The sequence below is a fragment of the Rana temporaria genome, chromosome 7 (assembly GCF_905171775.1).
Source record: "Rana temporaria chromosome 7, aRanTem1.1, whole genome shotgun sequence".
Taxonomy (NCBI): domain Eukaryota; kingdom Metazoa; phylum Chordata; class Amphibia; order Anura; family Ranidae; genus Rana; species Rana temporaria.
In genome coordinates, this window is record NC_053495.1 from 157034071 (window position 1) to 157053042 (window position 18972).

General features: G+C 48.0%; 2 protein-coding genes across 8 annotated transcripts in view; one reads left to right on the forward strand and one right to left on the reverse strand.

Annotated features, from left to right (window-relative positions):
- The window catches only part of LOC120945805 (torsin-1A-interacting protein 1-like), a 56769-nt gene extending 51760 nt beyond the window's left edge, over positions 1 to 5009 (reverse strand). The window contains exons 1-2 of the mRNA XM_040360229.1: positions 4837 to 5009; positions 175 to 213 (exon numbers count right to left, since the gene is read on the reverse strand). Coding sequence (XP_040216163.1) covers positions 175 to 213; positions 4837 to 4885 — 88 coding nt within the window. The 5' untranslated portion in view covers positions 4886 to 5009. The remainder of the gene's footprint in view (positions 1 to 174; positions 214 to 4836) is intronic.
- A 12407-nt stretch (positions 5010 to 17416) lies between these two features.
- CEP350 (centrosomal protein 350) overlaps positions 17417 to 18972 on the forward strand; it is an 89040-nt gene continuing 87484 nt past the window's right edge. For 5 of the 7 annotated variants that reach the window (XM_040360230.1, XM_040360233.1, XM_040360232.1 and 2 more), the window contains exon 1: positions 17417 to 17529. The gene's annotated coding sequence lies outside the window, so the exon portion shown is untranslated. The remainder of the gene's footprint in view (positions 17530 to 18972) is intronic. The other 2 variants (XM_040360235.1, XM_040360236.1) reach the window with 1 other exon arrangement.

Below are 18972 nucleotides of genomic sequence, written 5' to 3' on the forward strand. Positions count from 1 at the left end.
TGTTATATACACATAGAAATCTACACATAAAAAGTACAGCTATAGAGGGAGAATCTTGGATGAACTAAACAAAATCATAGAGAAGATCAGAAGAACTTGTAGGGAAAGAAACTTAATTAAATTATAGCTCATTGCTCCGCCACAATATTCCTATATAATCTCAACTCCATTTACCTCTTTGGGAATGCCTGATTGGTTGTCGGACCAACGCATCTGCAAAACAAAAAAATACATTTTTTTTTAAACAATAACTCCAGTCAGTTTTTAAAAAAAATAGTATTCTGCGTGTCCAGGGGCAGATTGGATCCTGACACAAACACTGAAATTTGCATAAAAGTTTTATTCTGAAGGACTCGTGTTATTAATATCATTTATTCACTTTGTTTTTCCACATGGATATTAACCACTTAAGCCCCAAGCCCGTTTTTCAGACTCTTAGGTAGATTCAGAAAGAGTTAGGCCGGCTTATCAGTAGATAAGCCGACCTAACTCAGAATCTACGCCGACTTATGTTTAAGCGCATGCTCAAACAGAGATACGCTTAAACATATCTAAGATAGGACGGCGCAAGCCGTCGTATCTTAGATTGCAATTTTTCGGATGGCCGCTAGGTGGCGCTTCCATTGCGGTCGGCGTAGATTATGTAAATGAGTTTGTACGCAGATTCACGAACGTACGCCCAGCCGCCGATTTACGCCGTTTACGTAAGAAATAGGCCGCGTAAAGTTAGAGCTAGGCTCTAGTGGAATAGTAATGTCAAGTATGGCCGCCGTTCCCGCGTCGAAATTTGAAATTTTTACGTCGTTTGCGTAAGTTGTCCGTGAATCGGGATTTACGTCGTTTACGTCCACGTCAAAATCAATAGGCCCGTGCGGCGTACTTAGCCGCAATGCACACTGGGAAATGTAGTCGCCCGGCGCATGCGCAGTGAAAAAAAAACGTCAAAAACTTGGTCTAGCCTCATTATCATGAAACACGCCCTCATTACCATGAAACACGCCCCCTTCCAAGTCATTTGAATTTGGCGCCCTTACGCCCGCCCGCCATAGATTAGCAGGCAAGTATATTGAGAATCATTACTAGCCTAGCTAACTTACGGCGGCGTAGCCTAAACAGGCTAAGCTACGCCGCCGTAACTTTACACGATTGTACCTGAATCTACCTATCTGTGTTTACAGGTTAAAAACATTTTTTTTTTTTTGCTATAAAATTACTTAGATTCCCCAAACATTATACATTGTTTTTTTTTTTTCTAACACCCAAGAGAATAAAATGGCGGTCATTGCAATACTTTGTCACACCGTATTTGCGCAGCGGTCTTACAAGCGCACTTTTTTTAATTAAAAAAATAAGTCAACAGTAAAGTTAACCCAATTTTTTTTATATTGTGAAAGATAATGTTACGCCGAGTAAATAGATACCCAACATGTCACGCTTCAAAATTGCGCCTGCTCGTGGAATGGCGTCAAACTTTTACCCTTAAAAAATCTCCATAGGCGACGTTTAAAAAATTCTACAGGTTGCATGTTTTGAGTTACAGAGGAGGTCTAGGGCTAGAATCATTGCTCTCGCTCCAACGATTGCGGCGATACCTCACTTGAGTAGTTTGAACACCTGTTTCATATGCGGGCGCTACTCAAGTATGCGTTTGCTTCTGTGCGCAAGCTCGTCGGGACGGGGTGCTTTTTAAAAAAAAAAAATTGTTTTGTTTTCTTATTTATTATACTCGATTTTATTTATTTTTACACTGTTTAAAAAAAAAAAAATGGGTCACTTTTATTCCTATTACAAGGAATGTAAACATCCCTTGTAATATAAAAAAGCATGACAGGTCCTCTTAAAAATGAGATCTGGGGTCAAAAAGACCTCACATCTCATATTTACACTAAAAAGCAATAAATAAAAATGATGGCTCCAGTAAGCGGCGGAGGGGGGCCCTCTCCTGCCGCCGACAACAGTGATCTTGCGGCGAATCCGCAGCGCAGTCCACCATAATCGTTTACAGCCCCGCAACCTGAAGAGGTGGATATGTCGGTTGTTGCAGCAGCTGCTGCCGTTACCGAGGTATCCCTCTTCAAAAAGAGGATGTATATCTGCGTCCGGGGGGGGGGGCTTAAGTGGTTAAGGTGTATTTAGAAAATTGTACAAAAAAAGAGAACAGTATAAAAGACAAAATATTTGTGCACCACGGATATAAAATATAAACATCAAGATGCTATGTGGGGACCAGTAGAGTGTCAAAAGCAGTAGATTAAAGTAATACAAAAAAAGGTGACAGGGGAGGGATCTCCAGCCGATTGGCAGCCTCAGCTCTGTTCCCGTATGGAGGGGGGATACATCCCTTCCCTCCAAATCAGCTCTCCTCACTGAGCTCTGCATAGTGTGACTTTGAATGGATGTAGACAAGAGAAGACTGCAGATAAACAGGTATAACTTATGTAGGAGGATTTGTTTCATCTCTGTGTATGTGAGGCTAGTTACTTCACTGGATATGTGTAAGGGTTTACAACCACTTAAAGGTTAAAGCGTTACTAAACCCAGGACCCTGCATTCACTATACCTGGTCTCCCACAGAACATGGAAATGCAATCATTTTAGTAAATATAAACTGCTATATACCTTTTCTCATCAGCAATATACTGTATATTGTGACTTCTATCAGTGTCTGGTTAAAGCTTGTAGGAGGAGTTTTCATTCTCTCATGACTGTCCTATGAGGATGCAGAATCACTGACCCTCTGTCTGGACAGAGCCGGATGGCCCTGTGCAGATCACATGCACACTCTCAAGAAAAAAACCTCTCTATTAATACACACCAAACTGAGCATGTGCAGCTTGTCCCTTAGCTCTGTACGATCAGGAAAAATATTGACAGTGGGAGAAGGGGAGGATCAGAGAAGACAGGATCAAACAGACTTTTTACACAATACAGAGCATTAACCCCTTAGGTTCCACAGTGAGTACAACAAGCATGCTTTACTGCATATACAGTACTGATTTTACTGTTGTGGGTTTAGTAACACTTTAATAAGGGGGACAGAGACATTTTCTTTAAATATACACAGTGCCTTGAAAAAGTATTTTTTACTTTTTGCTATAATAAACATCCCCCAAAAAATATATAAAAAAAATTGTTTTTTCTCAGTTTAGGTCGATACGTATTCTTCTACATATTTTTGGTAAAAAAATAAAAAATATCGCAATACGCGTTTATTGATTGGTTTGCGCAAAAGTTATAGCGTTTACAAAATAAGGGATAGTTGTATGGCATTTTTATTATTGGCTTTTATTTTTACTAGTAATGGCGGCGATCAGGGATTTTCTTCATGACTGCGACATAATGGTGGACACATCGGACACTTTTTGGGACCATTGTCATTTTCACAGCGATCAGTGCTATAAAAAAAAAAAAAAAAAAAAAAATCGCAATAAGCGTTTATTGATTGGTTTCCGCAAAAGTTATAGCGTCTGCAAAATAGGGGATAGTCTTATGGCCTTTTTATTAATATTTTTTTTTTACTAGTAATGGCGGCGATCAGCGATTTTTATCGTGACTGCAACATTATGGCGGACACATCGGACACTTTTGACACATTTTTGGGACCATTGTAATTTTTACAGCGATCAGTGCTATAAAAATGCACTGGTTACTGTGAAAATGACACTGGCAGTCAAGGGGTTAACCACTAGGTGTCGCTGTAGGGGTTAAGTGTGTCCTTCATAGTGTTTCTTACTGTAGGGAGGATGGGCTCTGTGTCACATGACTCCGATCTCCGCTCTGAGTACACAGAGCCGAGATCAGTGTCATCGTCAGTAGGCAGAGCGAAGAGATTCTTGTTTACACAAGCATCTCCCTGCTCTATACCTCCGTGAGACGCTCGCGGGGATCGAGTCCGCGGGACCTGCGGTCCAACTCATGGGGAAGGCGGCAGTGTCGCGAGCGTGCCTCTGGTGGCGCGCTCGTGACCACATGGCAGGCATTTTAAAGGGCCACGTATATTACACTGGCAGGAGCCTCTCGTTGATCCGGGCGTACATCATATGACGTCTTCCCGGATCACGTGCCACAGCGGCAGGATCTGTCACCGGCTGCTTCCACCGGACACAGCCAATGACCGATTACTGTATCGGTCCACTTCCGGTACTATGTGACTAAGGATGAGCTCTGGCGTGTTCGCATAGGAAGTGTGCACGGCGCTGCGCTAATCACAGTCAGGGAGACATTTCCCGATGCTCGGCTGCAGAGATCGTGAAATGTCTCCCTGGCTGTGATATGCGCAGCGCCGTGCACACTCCCTGGCGGGCTCTGCACGTGTACTATGCGAACACGCCAGAGCTCATCCTTATATGTGACCACTGAAACCAATCACAGCAGGTCACGTGACAGTTGTTAACAATGGATGACTTCCTTTCAAGCCATCCAGTGTATACAATTGTGTTGCTAGCTGTGATTGGTCAGTGTGATCGCATGGTACAGACTGGACCAATCACAGCCCATAAGTACCATGTGATTAGCTCTGGCCAATCACATATAAATTAGAACAAAACAAACTGAATCAATTTCATTAAAATGTTTGTATATAGCAAGAACATAAAAATAAAAAATACTGATCACTTCCCCAGCGTGGTATGTTACCTTGGTAACATAAGTGTGAGAGCACTGAAATTGGCCTGGGCAGGAAGGGGGGGGGGGTAAAAGTGCCCGGTACTGAAGAGACACTGACACTTCCCATAGTACACCCCATGCACTCTATGTCTGCTATGAGGAGGAAGGAAGGGCGGACTACACTCCTACTTTCACTTTCCACACATGGTCCCCTCCTTCTGCCCCGCTCACCCTCGTTTCTGTCAGGCTCCTGCCCGCCGCTCCTAGACCGAGTTTGCATCTCCAGCTTCTTTCTCTGCCCGCCAAGATAGCCGTTATACCAACTCCAGAACGGGCTGCCACTTCCTAGCAAACAAGCGTTCCGCCAAGACAAGTTTCCGGGGGACACTAATTCCTGATACACTGCACAGGGGGGCGTGGCTTATGGTTTCGTTTTTGGAGAAGTGAGATAGGAAGATGTAGTATGGGTGTGACTGCTGCGTGTGCGCCGGTGTGTGGGCGCCCCCCTGTGGCCGCAGTGTGTACTGTATATGGAGGCTGTAAAACCTAGCTTCATGTTTCTGCCTTCATTATCAGGGGTCACACATTAGAAGTGGCGGATGAACACTTAAAGCGGAATTCCACCCAAAATGAAGCTCCGCTAACCTAACCCCCCTTCCGTGACACATTTGACACCTTTCTGGGGAGAGCGGGTACCTGTTTTTGACAGATACCCATCGCCACTTCCGAGAGATCGCGCCCTGGCGAGGTTCAGCCCTCCTTCGCCTGCCACCAGGACATTCAGAAAGAGCAGCGCGCTTTACGCATGCGCAGTAAGGAACCGGCTGTGAAGCCGAAATACTTTACTGCTGGTTTCCCTTACTACGAATGATGGCGGCAGCACCCGAGAGCCAATGGAAACATCGGCTGGGGTGCCAACACCGCTGGATTCCAGGAAAGTTAAGTGTTTATTATATTAACCACTTCCTTACTGGGCACTTAAACCCCCTTCCTGCGCAGAGGACTTTTTGCGATTCGGGACTGCGTCGCTTTAACTGACAATTGCGCGGTCGTGCGACGTGGCTCCCAAACAAAATTGACGTCCTTTTTCTCCCACAAATAGAGCTTTCTTTTGGTGGTATTTGATGCGGTTTTTATTTTTTTGCGTTATAAACAAAAATAGAGCGACAATTTTGAAAAAAAAAATTTTTTTTTACTTGTTGCTATAATAAATAGCTCAATTTTTTTTTATTTTTTTTTATCCTCAGTCTAGGCCGATACGTATTCTACATATTTTTAGTAAAAAAAAATCGCAATAAGCAACTGGTTTGCACAAAAGTTATAGCGCCTACAAAATAAGGGACAGAATTATTAATTTCTATTATTTTTTTTTTACTAGACTGCGACATTATGGCGGACACATCGGACACTTTTGACACATTTTTGGCACCATTCACATTTATACTGCGATCAGTGCTATAAATATGCACTAATTACTGTATAAATGTGACTGGCAGGGAAGGGGTTAACACTAGGGGGTGAGGAAGGGGTTAAATGTATTCCCTATATAGTGTTCTAACTGTGGGGGAAGGGGGGTGACTGGGGGAGGTGACCGATCTGTGTCTCTATGTACAAGAGACACAGATCCGTCTCCTCTCTCTCCTGACAGCACCGCTGTCTGTGAGAGCCGGCAATGAGAAATGATCTCATATGTAAACATATGAGATCATCTCTCATTGGCCGCACAGATCGCCTAGCAAACGGCCACTCCGATTGGCCGTTCACGGCGATCTGTGATTGGCTGTGTCCAAGGGACACGGCCAGCACAGAAGTTCCCCGCTGCGCGCTCGGGAGCGCGCGCGGGGAACGCGGAAAGGGGCGGACGTCAAATGACGGCGCCCCAGAGAAGTAGAACCACCCTGCGGCCGTACATAGTCGTACGCCCGTCGGGAAGTGGTTAAAGGCAGCAGCTACAGTATGTGTAGCTGCTTACTTCAATTTTTTGTGAGGGGGGGGGGTGTGGAACTCTTCTTTAACCACTTCCTTACTGGGCACTTAAACCCCTTCCTGACCAGAGGACTTTTTGCGATTCGGCACTGCGTCGCTTTAACTGACAATTGCGCGGTCGTGCGACGTGGCTCGAAAACAAAATTAACATCCTTTTTTCCCCACAAATAGAGCTTTCTTTTGGTGGTATTTGATCACCTCTGCGGTTTTTATTTTTTGCGCTATAAACAAAAATAGAGCGACAATTTTGAAAAAAAAAAAAATATTTTTACTTGTTGCTATAATAAATAGCTCAATTTTTTTTTTTTACGTTTTTTTTTATCCTCAGTCTAGGCCGATACGTATTCTACATATTTTTAGTAAAAAAAAAAAAAAAAAATCGCAATAAGCGACTGGTTTGCGCAAAAGTTATAGCGCCTACAAAATAAGGGACAGAATTATTATTATTATTTTTTTTTTTTTACTAGAAATGGCGGCGATCTGCGATTTTTATTGGGACTGCGACGTTATGGCGGACACATCGGACACTTTTGACACGTTTTTGGCGCCATTCACATTTATACTGCAATCAGTGCTATAAATATGCACTAATTACTGCATAAATGTGACTGGCAGGGAAGGGGTTAACACTAGGGGGTGAGGAAGGGGTTAAATGTGTATCCTAATTAGTGTTCTAACTGTGGGGGAGGGGGGGTGACTGGGGGGGTGACCGATCTGTGTCCCTATGTACAAGAGACACAGATCCGTCTCCTCTCTCCCCTGACAGCACCGCTGTCTGCGAGAGCCGGGAATGAGAGATGATCTCATATGTAAACATATGAGATCATCTCTCATTGGCCGCACAGATCGCCTAGGAAACGGCCGCTCCGATTGGCCGTTCACGGCGATCTGTGACTGGCTGTGTCCAAGGGACACGGCCAGCACAGCAGTTCCCCGCTGCGCGCTCGGGAGCGCGCGCGGGGAACGCGAAAAGGGGCGGCCGTAAAAACACGGCCTCCCAGAGAAGTAGAGCCACCCGGCGGCCGTATATAGTCGTACGGCCGTCGGGAAGTGGTTAACCACTTCAATACAGGGCACTTATACACCTTTCTGCCCAGACCAATTTTCAGCTTTCAGCGCTCTCACATTTGGAATGACAATTGCACCGTCATGCACCCAAACAAACTTTTTATAATTTTTTCCCACAAATAGAGTTTTTCTTTGGTGGTATTTGATCACCTCTGGGGTTTTTATTTTTGCGCTACAAATAAAAAAAGAGCAAAAATTTGGAGAAAAAAATGTTTTTCTTTGTTTCTGTTACAAAATTTTGTAAATAAGTACGTTTCCTCCTTCACTGACAGACACTGATGAGGCTACACTAACGGGCATTGATGAGGTGGCACTTATAGGCAGCACTAATGGGCACTGATATACAGCACTGATAGGGGGCACTGGAGGGCTGTCAGGCATCACTGAGGAGCACTGAGTTCCATTCCTAATAGGCAATGATTGTGTAGCACCTAGTTACTTTCCAGAACCGGTGCTAGTGTAAATTAAGAGGGGGTCAGGAAGTTAAGTAACTCTGACCATGTTAATTTGTTCAAATTAAAGCCTCTGTCTCAGCTTTGGCTGTGCTGTGGGTCATTCTGGGGTGCTGATCACATCCCAGGCCGACAGGTGGTAGCAGTGGAGTCAAGGAATTTGATACTTTTTCCCAGGAGTTTCCCTCACTGTGTATGCTGGGAGGGGGTATTTATGAGGCAGAAGCCATCTTCCTGGGTCTTCTTGTGTGGCGCCCACCTTCAGGGTAGCCATACCACGGCACCCCGGCAAAATGACCTTCCGGGCTGGGGTGTGCGTGCCGCGCGGTGTTCCTGGTTCCGGGACCATGTTGGTCTGGAACATCTGAGCTGTGGCTGGGGCCCAGTGATTGACTGGGTCCCCAATCTAAAGAGGTCCCAAGCGTTAGTCCTGCTAGAGGAAGCTGTCCGGTGGAAAGTCTGCCTAAGGAGTGCCAAGAGAGGCTGGTGTTCCAAGAGGGTTTCGACCATCCATCAGGGATCAAGGTAACCGGGTGCTAAGGGGCTGGACGTCGGTCGCCTATCAGATGGTAACCTAACTAACTACAACTACCTGAAGGAGATCCAGATGCCAAGTCTGCTGAGAAGGATATTCTCCGCTGTTTCAATCATAGGGAGGGTCTGTGGCAGAGACTTTTCCCCAAGTTCCGAGTGACATTCTGGCTGCCAGGCTGGTGAGAGAGGCCTGTCCAGGTGCGCTATGCCCACTCTGGCTGGAGTGGTGAAAAGAGAAAGTGTCGTTGGAAGCAGGACTGTTTGCCTATTGCTTACACCTGAATCTGCTATTTCCATTTCTACTAAACCTCTATTCTTTACCAAGTTTTACTGTTTTTACCCGGCTGGGTAATAAAGAGCATAGAAAAAGTGTACATTCCATTACTGCAACTTTCACCAAATACCCCTAGACGGCGGAGGAACATGCGAAACGTGCCACCCAAAACAAACCAGCGGCTCCTTCGGGGGTAGTGCTACAATTGCCATCCCTGGTGGGCTTACCTGGTGGGCATCTCTGGTGGTCCTAGGTGGACATCCTCGGGGGAGCTGCACTGATAATAATCGGTGCAGACCACCTCTGTCAGGAGAGCAGCCAATCGGCTCTCCTCTACTTATGTCTGTCAGCGTGAGTAGAGGAAAAGCCGATACGCGCTTTTCCTGTTTACACTGTGATTAGCTGTGATTGGACACAGCTGATCACGTGGTAAAGAGCCTTCATCAGAGATCAGAGATGCGGTGTGTCAGACTGACACACCACCGATCGCCACGCTGCGGGCCCCCGCAGGAGCGCGATCATGGCTTATCCTGTTGGACGTCATATGACGCCCAGTCAGGATAACTGAACCACTTCCCAGCCGTCATTCTGCTATAGGCCAGGTGGGAAGTGATTAAAGTGGTTCAAAAGGCAGAAGGTTTTTTTTATCTGAATGCATTCTATGGATTAAGGGCTGGTTCACACCACAAAACGCACTACAGATGCATTGCTGCATGCGTGTATTTATTATGTTTTTGGTGCCTTTATGATGTGTTTCTGGATGTAGCATCCTGGAGTTTAGTCAGGGTTCCTCCTTAAAATGTACTTGCTAGGAATAATCATCTTGGTTAATTGTTAAGAGATCCATTAATTTCTCCCTAAGTTTGGCCTGGTTGCATTTTTCTCCTCTACCACTAGGTGGCTGGGTACTTGGTGGTACTAGATAAGAGAAGGGCAACCCAAGGTCAGATTATGGGTATATGGGGCATCTCAGCCAATGGGCAGGGCTTTCCTTGGATCCCTTGGACTGCTGGGAGAACCTATATATCTAGGTGGAGTCAGGTGATCTTTGTTCTGTGCCACCTGGACGGCTGTCTGGGTGGACATCTGTTGAATTGCCCAGGCTGCTAGGCTGGAGATTGGGCCTATCCTGGGCACATCTGGGCCGGAGAACCTGTCGTGGTTTGGAGGTAGAGGGGAAGCTGTCGCCAGTAAGGGATTAGCCATCTAATTACCAGAGACCACAGTGAGTAACTGAAGCAAATACCGGAGCAGCATTCTCACCAACCGGGCACGGTGAAGAATCGGGAAACTTCAGTGGGTATGAAGCCAGAGACCCAGCCAGTCGAGGTGACGCTTGCAGAGCAGCCTTGTGTATCAAGCCAGGGACCGAGTGGGCCAGTGGGGTGAAGCTTGAGAGGTGCCTTTCCCTGCATGGCTGTCCTCCTATTGAAGTCTCGGAGTCTGCCAATTAATCTTGCAACTACCTAAGGGCCTAAGGGTGTCCTGGCCCTAACCCTCTCTTCCCCCAAAAAGTTTAAGAGAAATAAACTTTCTTTTGCATTCAAGAAGTGTCTGGCGCCCAATAACTTTAACTTTACTCTGCTCCCACCATGCTTCACAACCCACCACATACAGAAGGATGTCAGCTGTCTTTGGCCCTGGAGGTTCTCATTAGACCGGAGGAGGCCTGGGACCTTGCTACACTTATTTTTTGTACTGGGGTTTGGTGCATTTTTGATGCATTCCAGTGCATTCAGGTGCGTTTTTCTGCAGAACTTTGCCATTGGAAACCATATAACCTACTTTCCATGCGTTTTTGATGCAGAAAAAAAAAACACACTGGACTGCATGTGGTGTAAACTGGCTTCTATGGACTGCATGTGGTGTGAACTGGCTTCTATTTACATCCATGAGCCGCTGATTGTCTATTTACCTCAATCTGTGATCAGCAGTGTCCTCCATACACTGCAATTGCAGAGCACGCCGCCTGTGCCTGTAGGCGGGTACGATCACAGGAGGCCATCATATGACCATGCCTCATTTGGCCTCTCAGAACTAGCTGTCCATGCTGTAACCATCATTCGGCTATAGCGCAGACTCGCAGTCGGCAAGTGGTTAAAGTGTGAGTGTTTTTATAAAGTAGGGAAGGGTTCCTTGTGATATAAACACTATGGGCTAGATTCAGCAAGAATTTACGCCGGCGTATCTATAGATACGCCGCGTAAATTCAAAGCTGCGCCGGCGTATCTTCTTTCTGTATTCAGAAAGCAAGATACGCCGACATTAGCCTAAGATCCGACTGGCGTAAGTCTCTTACACCGTCGTATCTTAGGGTGCATATTTACGCTGGCCGCTAGGTGGCGCTTCCGTCGTTTTCGGCGTAGAATATGCAAATGACCTAGATACGCCGATTCAGAAACGTACGTGCGCCCGGCGGAATTTTTTACGTTGTTTGTGTAAGGCTTTTTCGGCGTAAGGTTGCTCCTGCTATTATGAGGCGTACGCAATGTTAAGTATGGACGTCGTTCCCACGTAAAATTTTGAATTTTTTTACGTCGTTCGCGTAAGTCGTTCGTGAATAGGGCTGGACGTAATTTACGTTCACGTCGAAAGCAATGACGATTTGCGGCGGAATTTCGAGCATGCGCACTGGGATTCTTTCACGAACGGCGCATGCGCGGGGTCAACAATAATTTAAATAAAACACGCCCACATCATCCCCATTTGAATTAGGCGGACTTACACCGGCCCACATACGTTACACCGCCGTAACTTAGGGTGCAAGTTCTTTATGAATACGGAACTTGCGCCCTAATTTACGGCGGCGTAACGTATGTTACGCCCGCACTATATTACGCAGGGCTATCTGAATCTAGCCCTATATCGTTGATGTAGCAGTTATATTTCCTAATTTTGGACAACACAATAATGGACAACCACATACAGTTAGGTCCATATATATTTCCACACAAGCATAGTTTAATTTTTTTCAGGCATTTACCAAATCATATTCAAGCTATAGTTATATAATGTATATGGCCTGAAAGTGCACACTCTAGGCCAGATTCACAAAGCACTTACGCCGGCGTATGTAGAGATGCGCGGCGTACTTGTAAAAATGCGCCGTGCGTATTTCTGCGCCGTATCCTCAAAACGAGATACGCCTGAAAAACAGTTTTTCCGACCGACCTAAAACGATTACACCGGCGCATCTTGGTTCGCAAAAATACGCTAGACGCACCATTGTTTTGCTATTCAAATATGCAAATGAGGGAATTACGGCGATCCACAACAGTACGTTTGTGCGGCGCAGGCTACGCCCTGTGCGCATCAGCTGAATGTCCGGTCTAAAGTTACACCTTATAAAAGCAGGCTTAACTTTGCACCAGACGTGTGCAGGTCAGCTAAAGCAACACCATTAGGCTGCATTCACACCTTGGCGTACCAAATCGCGGCGTTTTGTCCCGCGAATTGCGGCGACAAATTGCGGCGTTTTGTACCGCGATTTGCGGCGACAAAACGCCGCAATTGTGAATGCAGCTTACCCCCTATATGGAGATGGTTCACATCTCCTATGCCGAACGCCGAAAGCCGCCTGAAAAAAAGGTCCGGGACTTGTTTTCAGGCGGCAGGCGTACGGCGTTCGGCGTGGAGATGTGAACCATCTCCATAGAGGGCAATGTGAAATCATCCCTCCAGTGTCTCAGGGGCTGCTGCGGCGTCGCACTACAGGCGTATATACGCCTAGGTGTGAACAGAGCTTTAGGGACGAGCTGAGCAACACACTTGCAGGACAACAATCTGTATGCCAACATGCCAGGGGCATCCATGCTCATAGCTATACTAGTGACTTTAGAGGCGCGCAGAAGGAGGAGGGAACAGAGGAGGAGGAGGAGGGCACAGGAGAGGATATACCGCACACGCCTAGATGTCTTTGGCATGCCTGCTTCTGAGGTGTATCGCACCTTCAGATTCAGCCCTGAAGCCATCCTGGAATTAACCACAACCCTGCAGGATGACATCACCAGCCCAACACAACGCTCACATGCACTGGAGCCACTGGTCTAGGTCATGGCAACACTCCATTTCCTTGCCACTGGCTCTTTTCAGCGCACAAGTGGAGTGGTGGCTGGGATGGCACAATCCTCCATTAGCAGATGTGTGCACCAGGTTATCCCTGCAATCCTGAGACGCATGCCCAACCAAATCATCAAACCCACCCAGGAGGACCTGCGGCTGAAGACAATGACAGATTTCTACAGAATTGCCAGATTCCCACGCACCGTGGGGGCCATTGATTGCACACATGTGGCACTACAGCCCCCCCGTGAGACAGAGAACATATACCGCAATCGGAAGCACTGGCATTCCATCAACGTACAGGTAATAGCCGAAGCCCAATACCTCATATGGCACGTCCGTGCCAAACACCCAGGATCCAGCCATGACAGCTACATGTACCGTCAAAGCAACATCTCAAGACAATTTGAACAGAACGTGTATGGGGACAGCTGGCTGGTTGGTGAGTGACATGGGTGTCAGGCATGACTGTCCCCCCCCATGATGCAGACATCACGAGGGGCACATGCATGACTAACATCCTCCTGTCTTTTCCCTTCCAGGTGACTCTGCATATGCACTTGGACCCCATCTCATGACTCCATTCCGGAACCCCCAAACCCCAGGAGAGGAAAGATACAATGAAGCACACGCACGTACCCGTGGAGTGGTGGAAAGCACCTTTGGCCTCCTGAAGTCCCGTTTCCGATGCCTGGATAAGTCCGGGGGTACCCTGTTGTATTCCCCAAACTTTGTGTGCCAGATCATCAGTGCATGTTGCATGCTGCACAACTTCACCATGAGAAGGGGTCTGGAGATTGACCTACGTGATGACCTGACCCCCAAACCACACAATCCCCCCCTGACCGAGGGTACCCCGTCTTCTGAGGGAAGAGCAGCCAGGAGATGCCTCGCAGAAGGCATCTTTGCACGTTAAACACACACATTAATCATGGCACAATGAGAATGCATGCATGCACACCACTGTGGTCCCTAGCACACACACCCCACATCCACATCTAATTGGATTAGACCGAAGTACACCGCACGGTACTAGGGAGCAGCAACGCCCCGCCAAGGCTCCAATTATGTCACTGTACATTCATACACCTTTCACACGGACCTGGGATCACTTCTCCCTGGTCCTGGGGAACCCTTCTCCACCACAAATGAGGGTGACACCCTTTTTCAGACAGGAATGTCACCCCCACATTCATACATCATTCATAAACATAAAACAAATCATAATCACAGTAAAAAATAAATATTAAAACAAAAGAACATCATAAATTAACGTCTGCGTGACCCACGCCTGGGCCGACCACGGCCACGGCCCCTCAGGGGAGACTCATGGGGGGGGAATCAGGGGAAGGAGGAGCCTCCCCTGGTCTCTGCCCACCTGCTGGCCTGCCCTCCAAGGCCACGGCTATCCTGTTGAGGCCAACATTGAGGGCTGCCGTATTGGCCTGGACAGCCTGGGTCAGGGCATGAACCTCCTGACCCACACCTGCTGTTGCAGTCTGCAGTTCATTAAAACAGTTTATGAACGCCAAGGAGTTGCAGCTCACTTCATTCACTGAGTCCTTAATGGAGGACAGGCTCTCCTCCATCTGTGCCAAAGTCTGGGTGACCTCACCCAGATGGCGGGTCTGAAGGGCCTGGTCCCTCCGCAGATTGGCCGGCAGAAAGTCTGCCACCCCCCTGGTCTTCTGGGTGGCCTTCCTGCCTCCAGATGAGGCTTGTGGCCTGGGAGGAGGGGAGCCCTGTTGGGGGAGGAATGGGAGGGGCTACCCCTGATGGAGGCCTGACTGCTGCCAGCCACAGGGGGAGACTCCTCCAAAAGGAGAAGTATCTCACTGGCATGTCAACCTCACCCCCCTCAACCTCCTCCCCCTCATCCTCCTCATGAGGTGAGTTGTGGCCACTCTCCTCCCCTGAGGACTCCAGCCTTGCCTGGGGAACTTCAGCAGCCTGATGTCCGGGGGTTGGTGCAGACTGGCCTGATGGCCCAGCACCCTCCTGGCCATCTGTGGATGACACAAAACATACACAGGTTGGAGGAGCCACACACTTGGCACATATTCCCTCCCCCCCCCCACACATGCTACTCGCCAGATGGAAAAAATAAAGATAAAACTTACCTGTCCTCATGGCCTCCTCAGAGTCAAAGCCAGGCAGGCCCACCACTTGCTGCCTGTTGAAGCACCGGGCCACTGCCCACTCCTCCTTAGTCAGCCTGATGGTGCAAGGTGGTCCCCCTCCAGTGCCCCTGGCATGGGCTGTAAGCTTGGCTAGCTTATCATGGACCACGCGGCGGAGGTCATTGATCATTTTGGAGATCCCACTGACGGTCCTCGTCTCCCCCCCCAACGCATTGATCTCATCAGTAATGTTCTGCAGGATCTGCTTCTTCCTGGCCGGGGTGATGTCCCGGTTCTCAGGGCCATGCAAATATCGCCCATGACGGGAAATGGCCCTGGCAAGAATCTGCTTTTCCCGGACAGAGAAGTTTAACTTCCTCTTCTTTGGTGACATATTACCACCAAACAGCCTCCCAAGTTCAAATTCACCAAGGAGGGTTTGTGACAGAGACTTATTCCTAAAATTGTCCGAGTGATACTCCGGCTGTCAGGTCAGTGAGAGAGGCCTGTCTGGGTACACTAAACCCATTCCGGCGGGAGTGGTGAAGAAAAGTGTTACGCTTGGGAGCAGGACTGTTTCCTATCATTACGCCTGAATCTGCTATTCTTCCTTCTTCTTCAACTTTACTTTCCTCACCGCAAGTTTAATGTTTTTACCCGGCTGGGTAATAAAGAGCACAGCAAAAGAGCACCTGTCGTGTACATTCCTTTACTTCTGTTTATGCACATACGCATCACTCGCCCCTAGAGAATTCGGAGGAGCCACGAGGTAACACGCTGCCCAAAAATCCAGAAGCTCCAATGGGGGTAATGCTACATAAGTATGACATGTTTGTTAACGGGACCTTTAGTGTCCCTTGAAGGCCGAAGTGGGTTTCCCAGACCCGGTCCTATACTATACTGCGGTGCATATGACCAGGGTCGTGGACTGGTGCAGACACAGTGCCCTGAATCTCTGGGTATCGCTGGAACAAGAGACAGCCCAGGCTCCGCTTCCTGGCCTGCTCTGGGAAGGGAAAACCCATGTTACACACTTAACTACTCATCCGTTGATTGGCCCCACTTTAACGGAACTGGACAGTTTTTTCCGACTATCTACACTGATCAGTTTCCTTCCTCAATGACTCCGATTGTAGGGCACCCTGGGTTTGTGCCCGGTCTCACCAATCCGGCTTTCCCATCACAAAGCTTGCAGAGGCTTCTGAGGGCATTGCAGCTTTTGCGACGGTGCGTTGGATATCTCCAGAGACACTGCCCTCTGGACGGGCCCCTCTTAACTGGAGGACTTTGCAGTTATCGCACTTTCTTAGATCATTGATGGGCGCTGGAGAGGCTGCATTTGATGGGCGCTGGCAAGGCTGCATTCATGGGTGCTGGAGAGGCTGCATTTGATGGGCGCTGGAGAGGCTGCATTTGATGGGCGCTGGAGAGACTGCATTGATGGGCGCACGTGAGGCTGCATTTGATGGGCGCTGGCGAGGCTGCATTCATGGGTTCTGGAGAGGCTGAATTTGATGGGCAATGGAGAGGCTGCATTTTATGGGCGCTGGAGAGGCTGCATTGATGGGTGCTGGTGAGGCTACATTTGATGGGCGCTTCATTTAAAAGGTGTGGTATACATGGGCAGGGCAAACGGGGTGGAGTCAGGGGTGGAGCCAAGGGGAGGCAGCAAAATTAGGTTTCACCTAGGTTTTGCCCTGTGCGCACACACATTAAGGATGAGCTCTGGCGTGTTTGCATAGAACACGTGCAGAGCCCGCCAGGAAGTGTGCACGGCGCTGCGCTAATAACAGCCTGGGAGGCATTTCACGATCCCTGCAGCCGAGCATCGGGAAAATGTCTCCCTGGCTGTGATTAGCACAGCGCCGTGCACACTTCCTGGCGGGCTCTGCACGTGTTCTATGCGAAAACGCCAGAGCTCATACTTAACAAACATACATGTTTTTAAGCTTTGAGGTGCACACCCTAATGCAATAGGCACTTATGATTATAATAGATTGTTATTATAATGTATACAGAACGATGTAAGTGAAGCGTGTTGTGCACATAGTGGATTCCTCCTCATAGCATAGGGATAATAATTAGTAGAATAGAACACGGCCATCTCCTGCACAATCGCAGTAGGTCACGAGCCGCCCAGCCAATCAGCATGCAGTGGGGAGTGGTCTGAGTGACAGAGTCATAACATAACGGCAATGGAACGCAAATGGGGGAGGGGCGGTTATCTCGCGAGATTTCCCTCTCGCTCTCGAGCTCTGCCTCCCGCCCTGACTGGCGCTGTTGGAAAGTCTGTTGCTGTGCTATGCCAGCTTCCCTTCCCTGCCAACCAATGGGACGCAGCGAACCGCCCCGGAAGCGGAAGTAGTCTTGTATCTGGCAGAGAAGAAGATAGAAGAGGGTCTGGGACGCTTGTGGAGCGGGGTATGAGGTCAGTGGTATTACTGTAGTGTACTGGCGGTAGTTGGGTCACTCAGGACCTGTAGTGTGTGTCTGTCTTCCCCGGGGGGAGCCGGGAGCGGTGCTGTAGTCAGGCCTCTATGGAGGGGTCTGTCTCTACTCTGTGTGTGTCCAGTGCCTATTGAGGGACTAGAAATCCCAGCATGCCTCGCTAATAAGCGGGTTGGAAGCTCCGGGATGAGAAGCCGGGGAACTCCTGGGTCTTCATGGACCATTGGGGTGTGTGTGTGTGTGGCCCGCATCTAGGGCTGGCCAGACATTCAGCTGCTTTGGAGTGTCCAGTAAAGGCCGAATCCCGGTGTTTATATATTTACCTCCCTGCAGTGTTCTATATAACCAGCCCCCCAATAGTCACTTCATAGCAGGTGCTGTCCTTGCAGTGTTCTCTTCTCACCACAAGATGTCCTCAGTCCTTCCAGGTGTCAGACTGAGGACGTACTGTGAGTGCACTGCGGTGCCCTGTGTAATAGAGGGGCGTCTTTTCACTGCTCTCCTGATTTGATTACGATTATCCTGTCATCGATTCGATTCCGCGATGCATCACGATTACTGTTGTTTTCATCAAAAAATTAGAGGGGAAATTCCCAATAAGCCAGTCATTGCTGGAAGATTTCCCCTCGCCGCCTGTTCTTGTGACACTCTATGGGTGCTTTATATCACTTTTTGTAAATAGTCACTAGAACAAACATGGGGCAGGGACACAAACAGCAATATTGAGCGTGCTATAGTCCTTTCCCACATATCAAAAAATAAAAAATGTTGCGCTTTAAAGTCAAATTGAGGGCAAATGTTTTCAAGGGTTATAACCCCTGTGAGGTTTTTGTTCACCATCTGTGTTGCTTTAGAAGAAGGGGTTAATTGCTAAAGTTTTGCTACATGGGTAAATGTCAGCATGTCCCTGCAGGGTGTGTGTGGCACGCTCTCTGATCACCCAGTCTATGAGATATGGCTGATCGGAATAAGGGGATCTCATGACAGCTGATCACATGATGTAAACAGAAGATCGGTAATCCTGCATTTTTTTTGTTTTCTTCCTCGCGTAACAGCGTGAGGGGGAGAAGCTGATCACCGGGGACATCGGTCCCTCACACAGAGAGCCGCTGCTGCCTTGTCTGTGCCACCTATCAATGCCCACCAGTGCTGCCTATCAGTGTCACCTACCAGTGCCCATTAGTGCAGCCGCATCCGCGCACATCAATGAAGGAGAAAATTTACTTGTTTTCAAAATTGTATAACTATGAAACTTTTTTTTTTTCTGTTTCTCTATTTGTGTGGAAAAAAATGATAAAAACTTTATATGGATACAGTGTTGCATGACCGCAAAATTGTCATTCAAAGTGTGACAGCGCTGAAAATTGGCCTGGGCAGGAAGGGTGTCTAAGTTCCCAGTAGACAAGTGGTTAATGGAACAAAG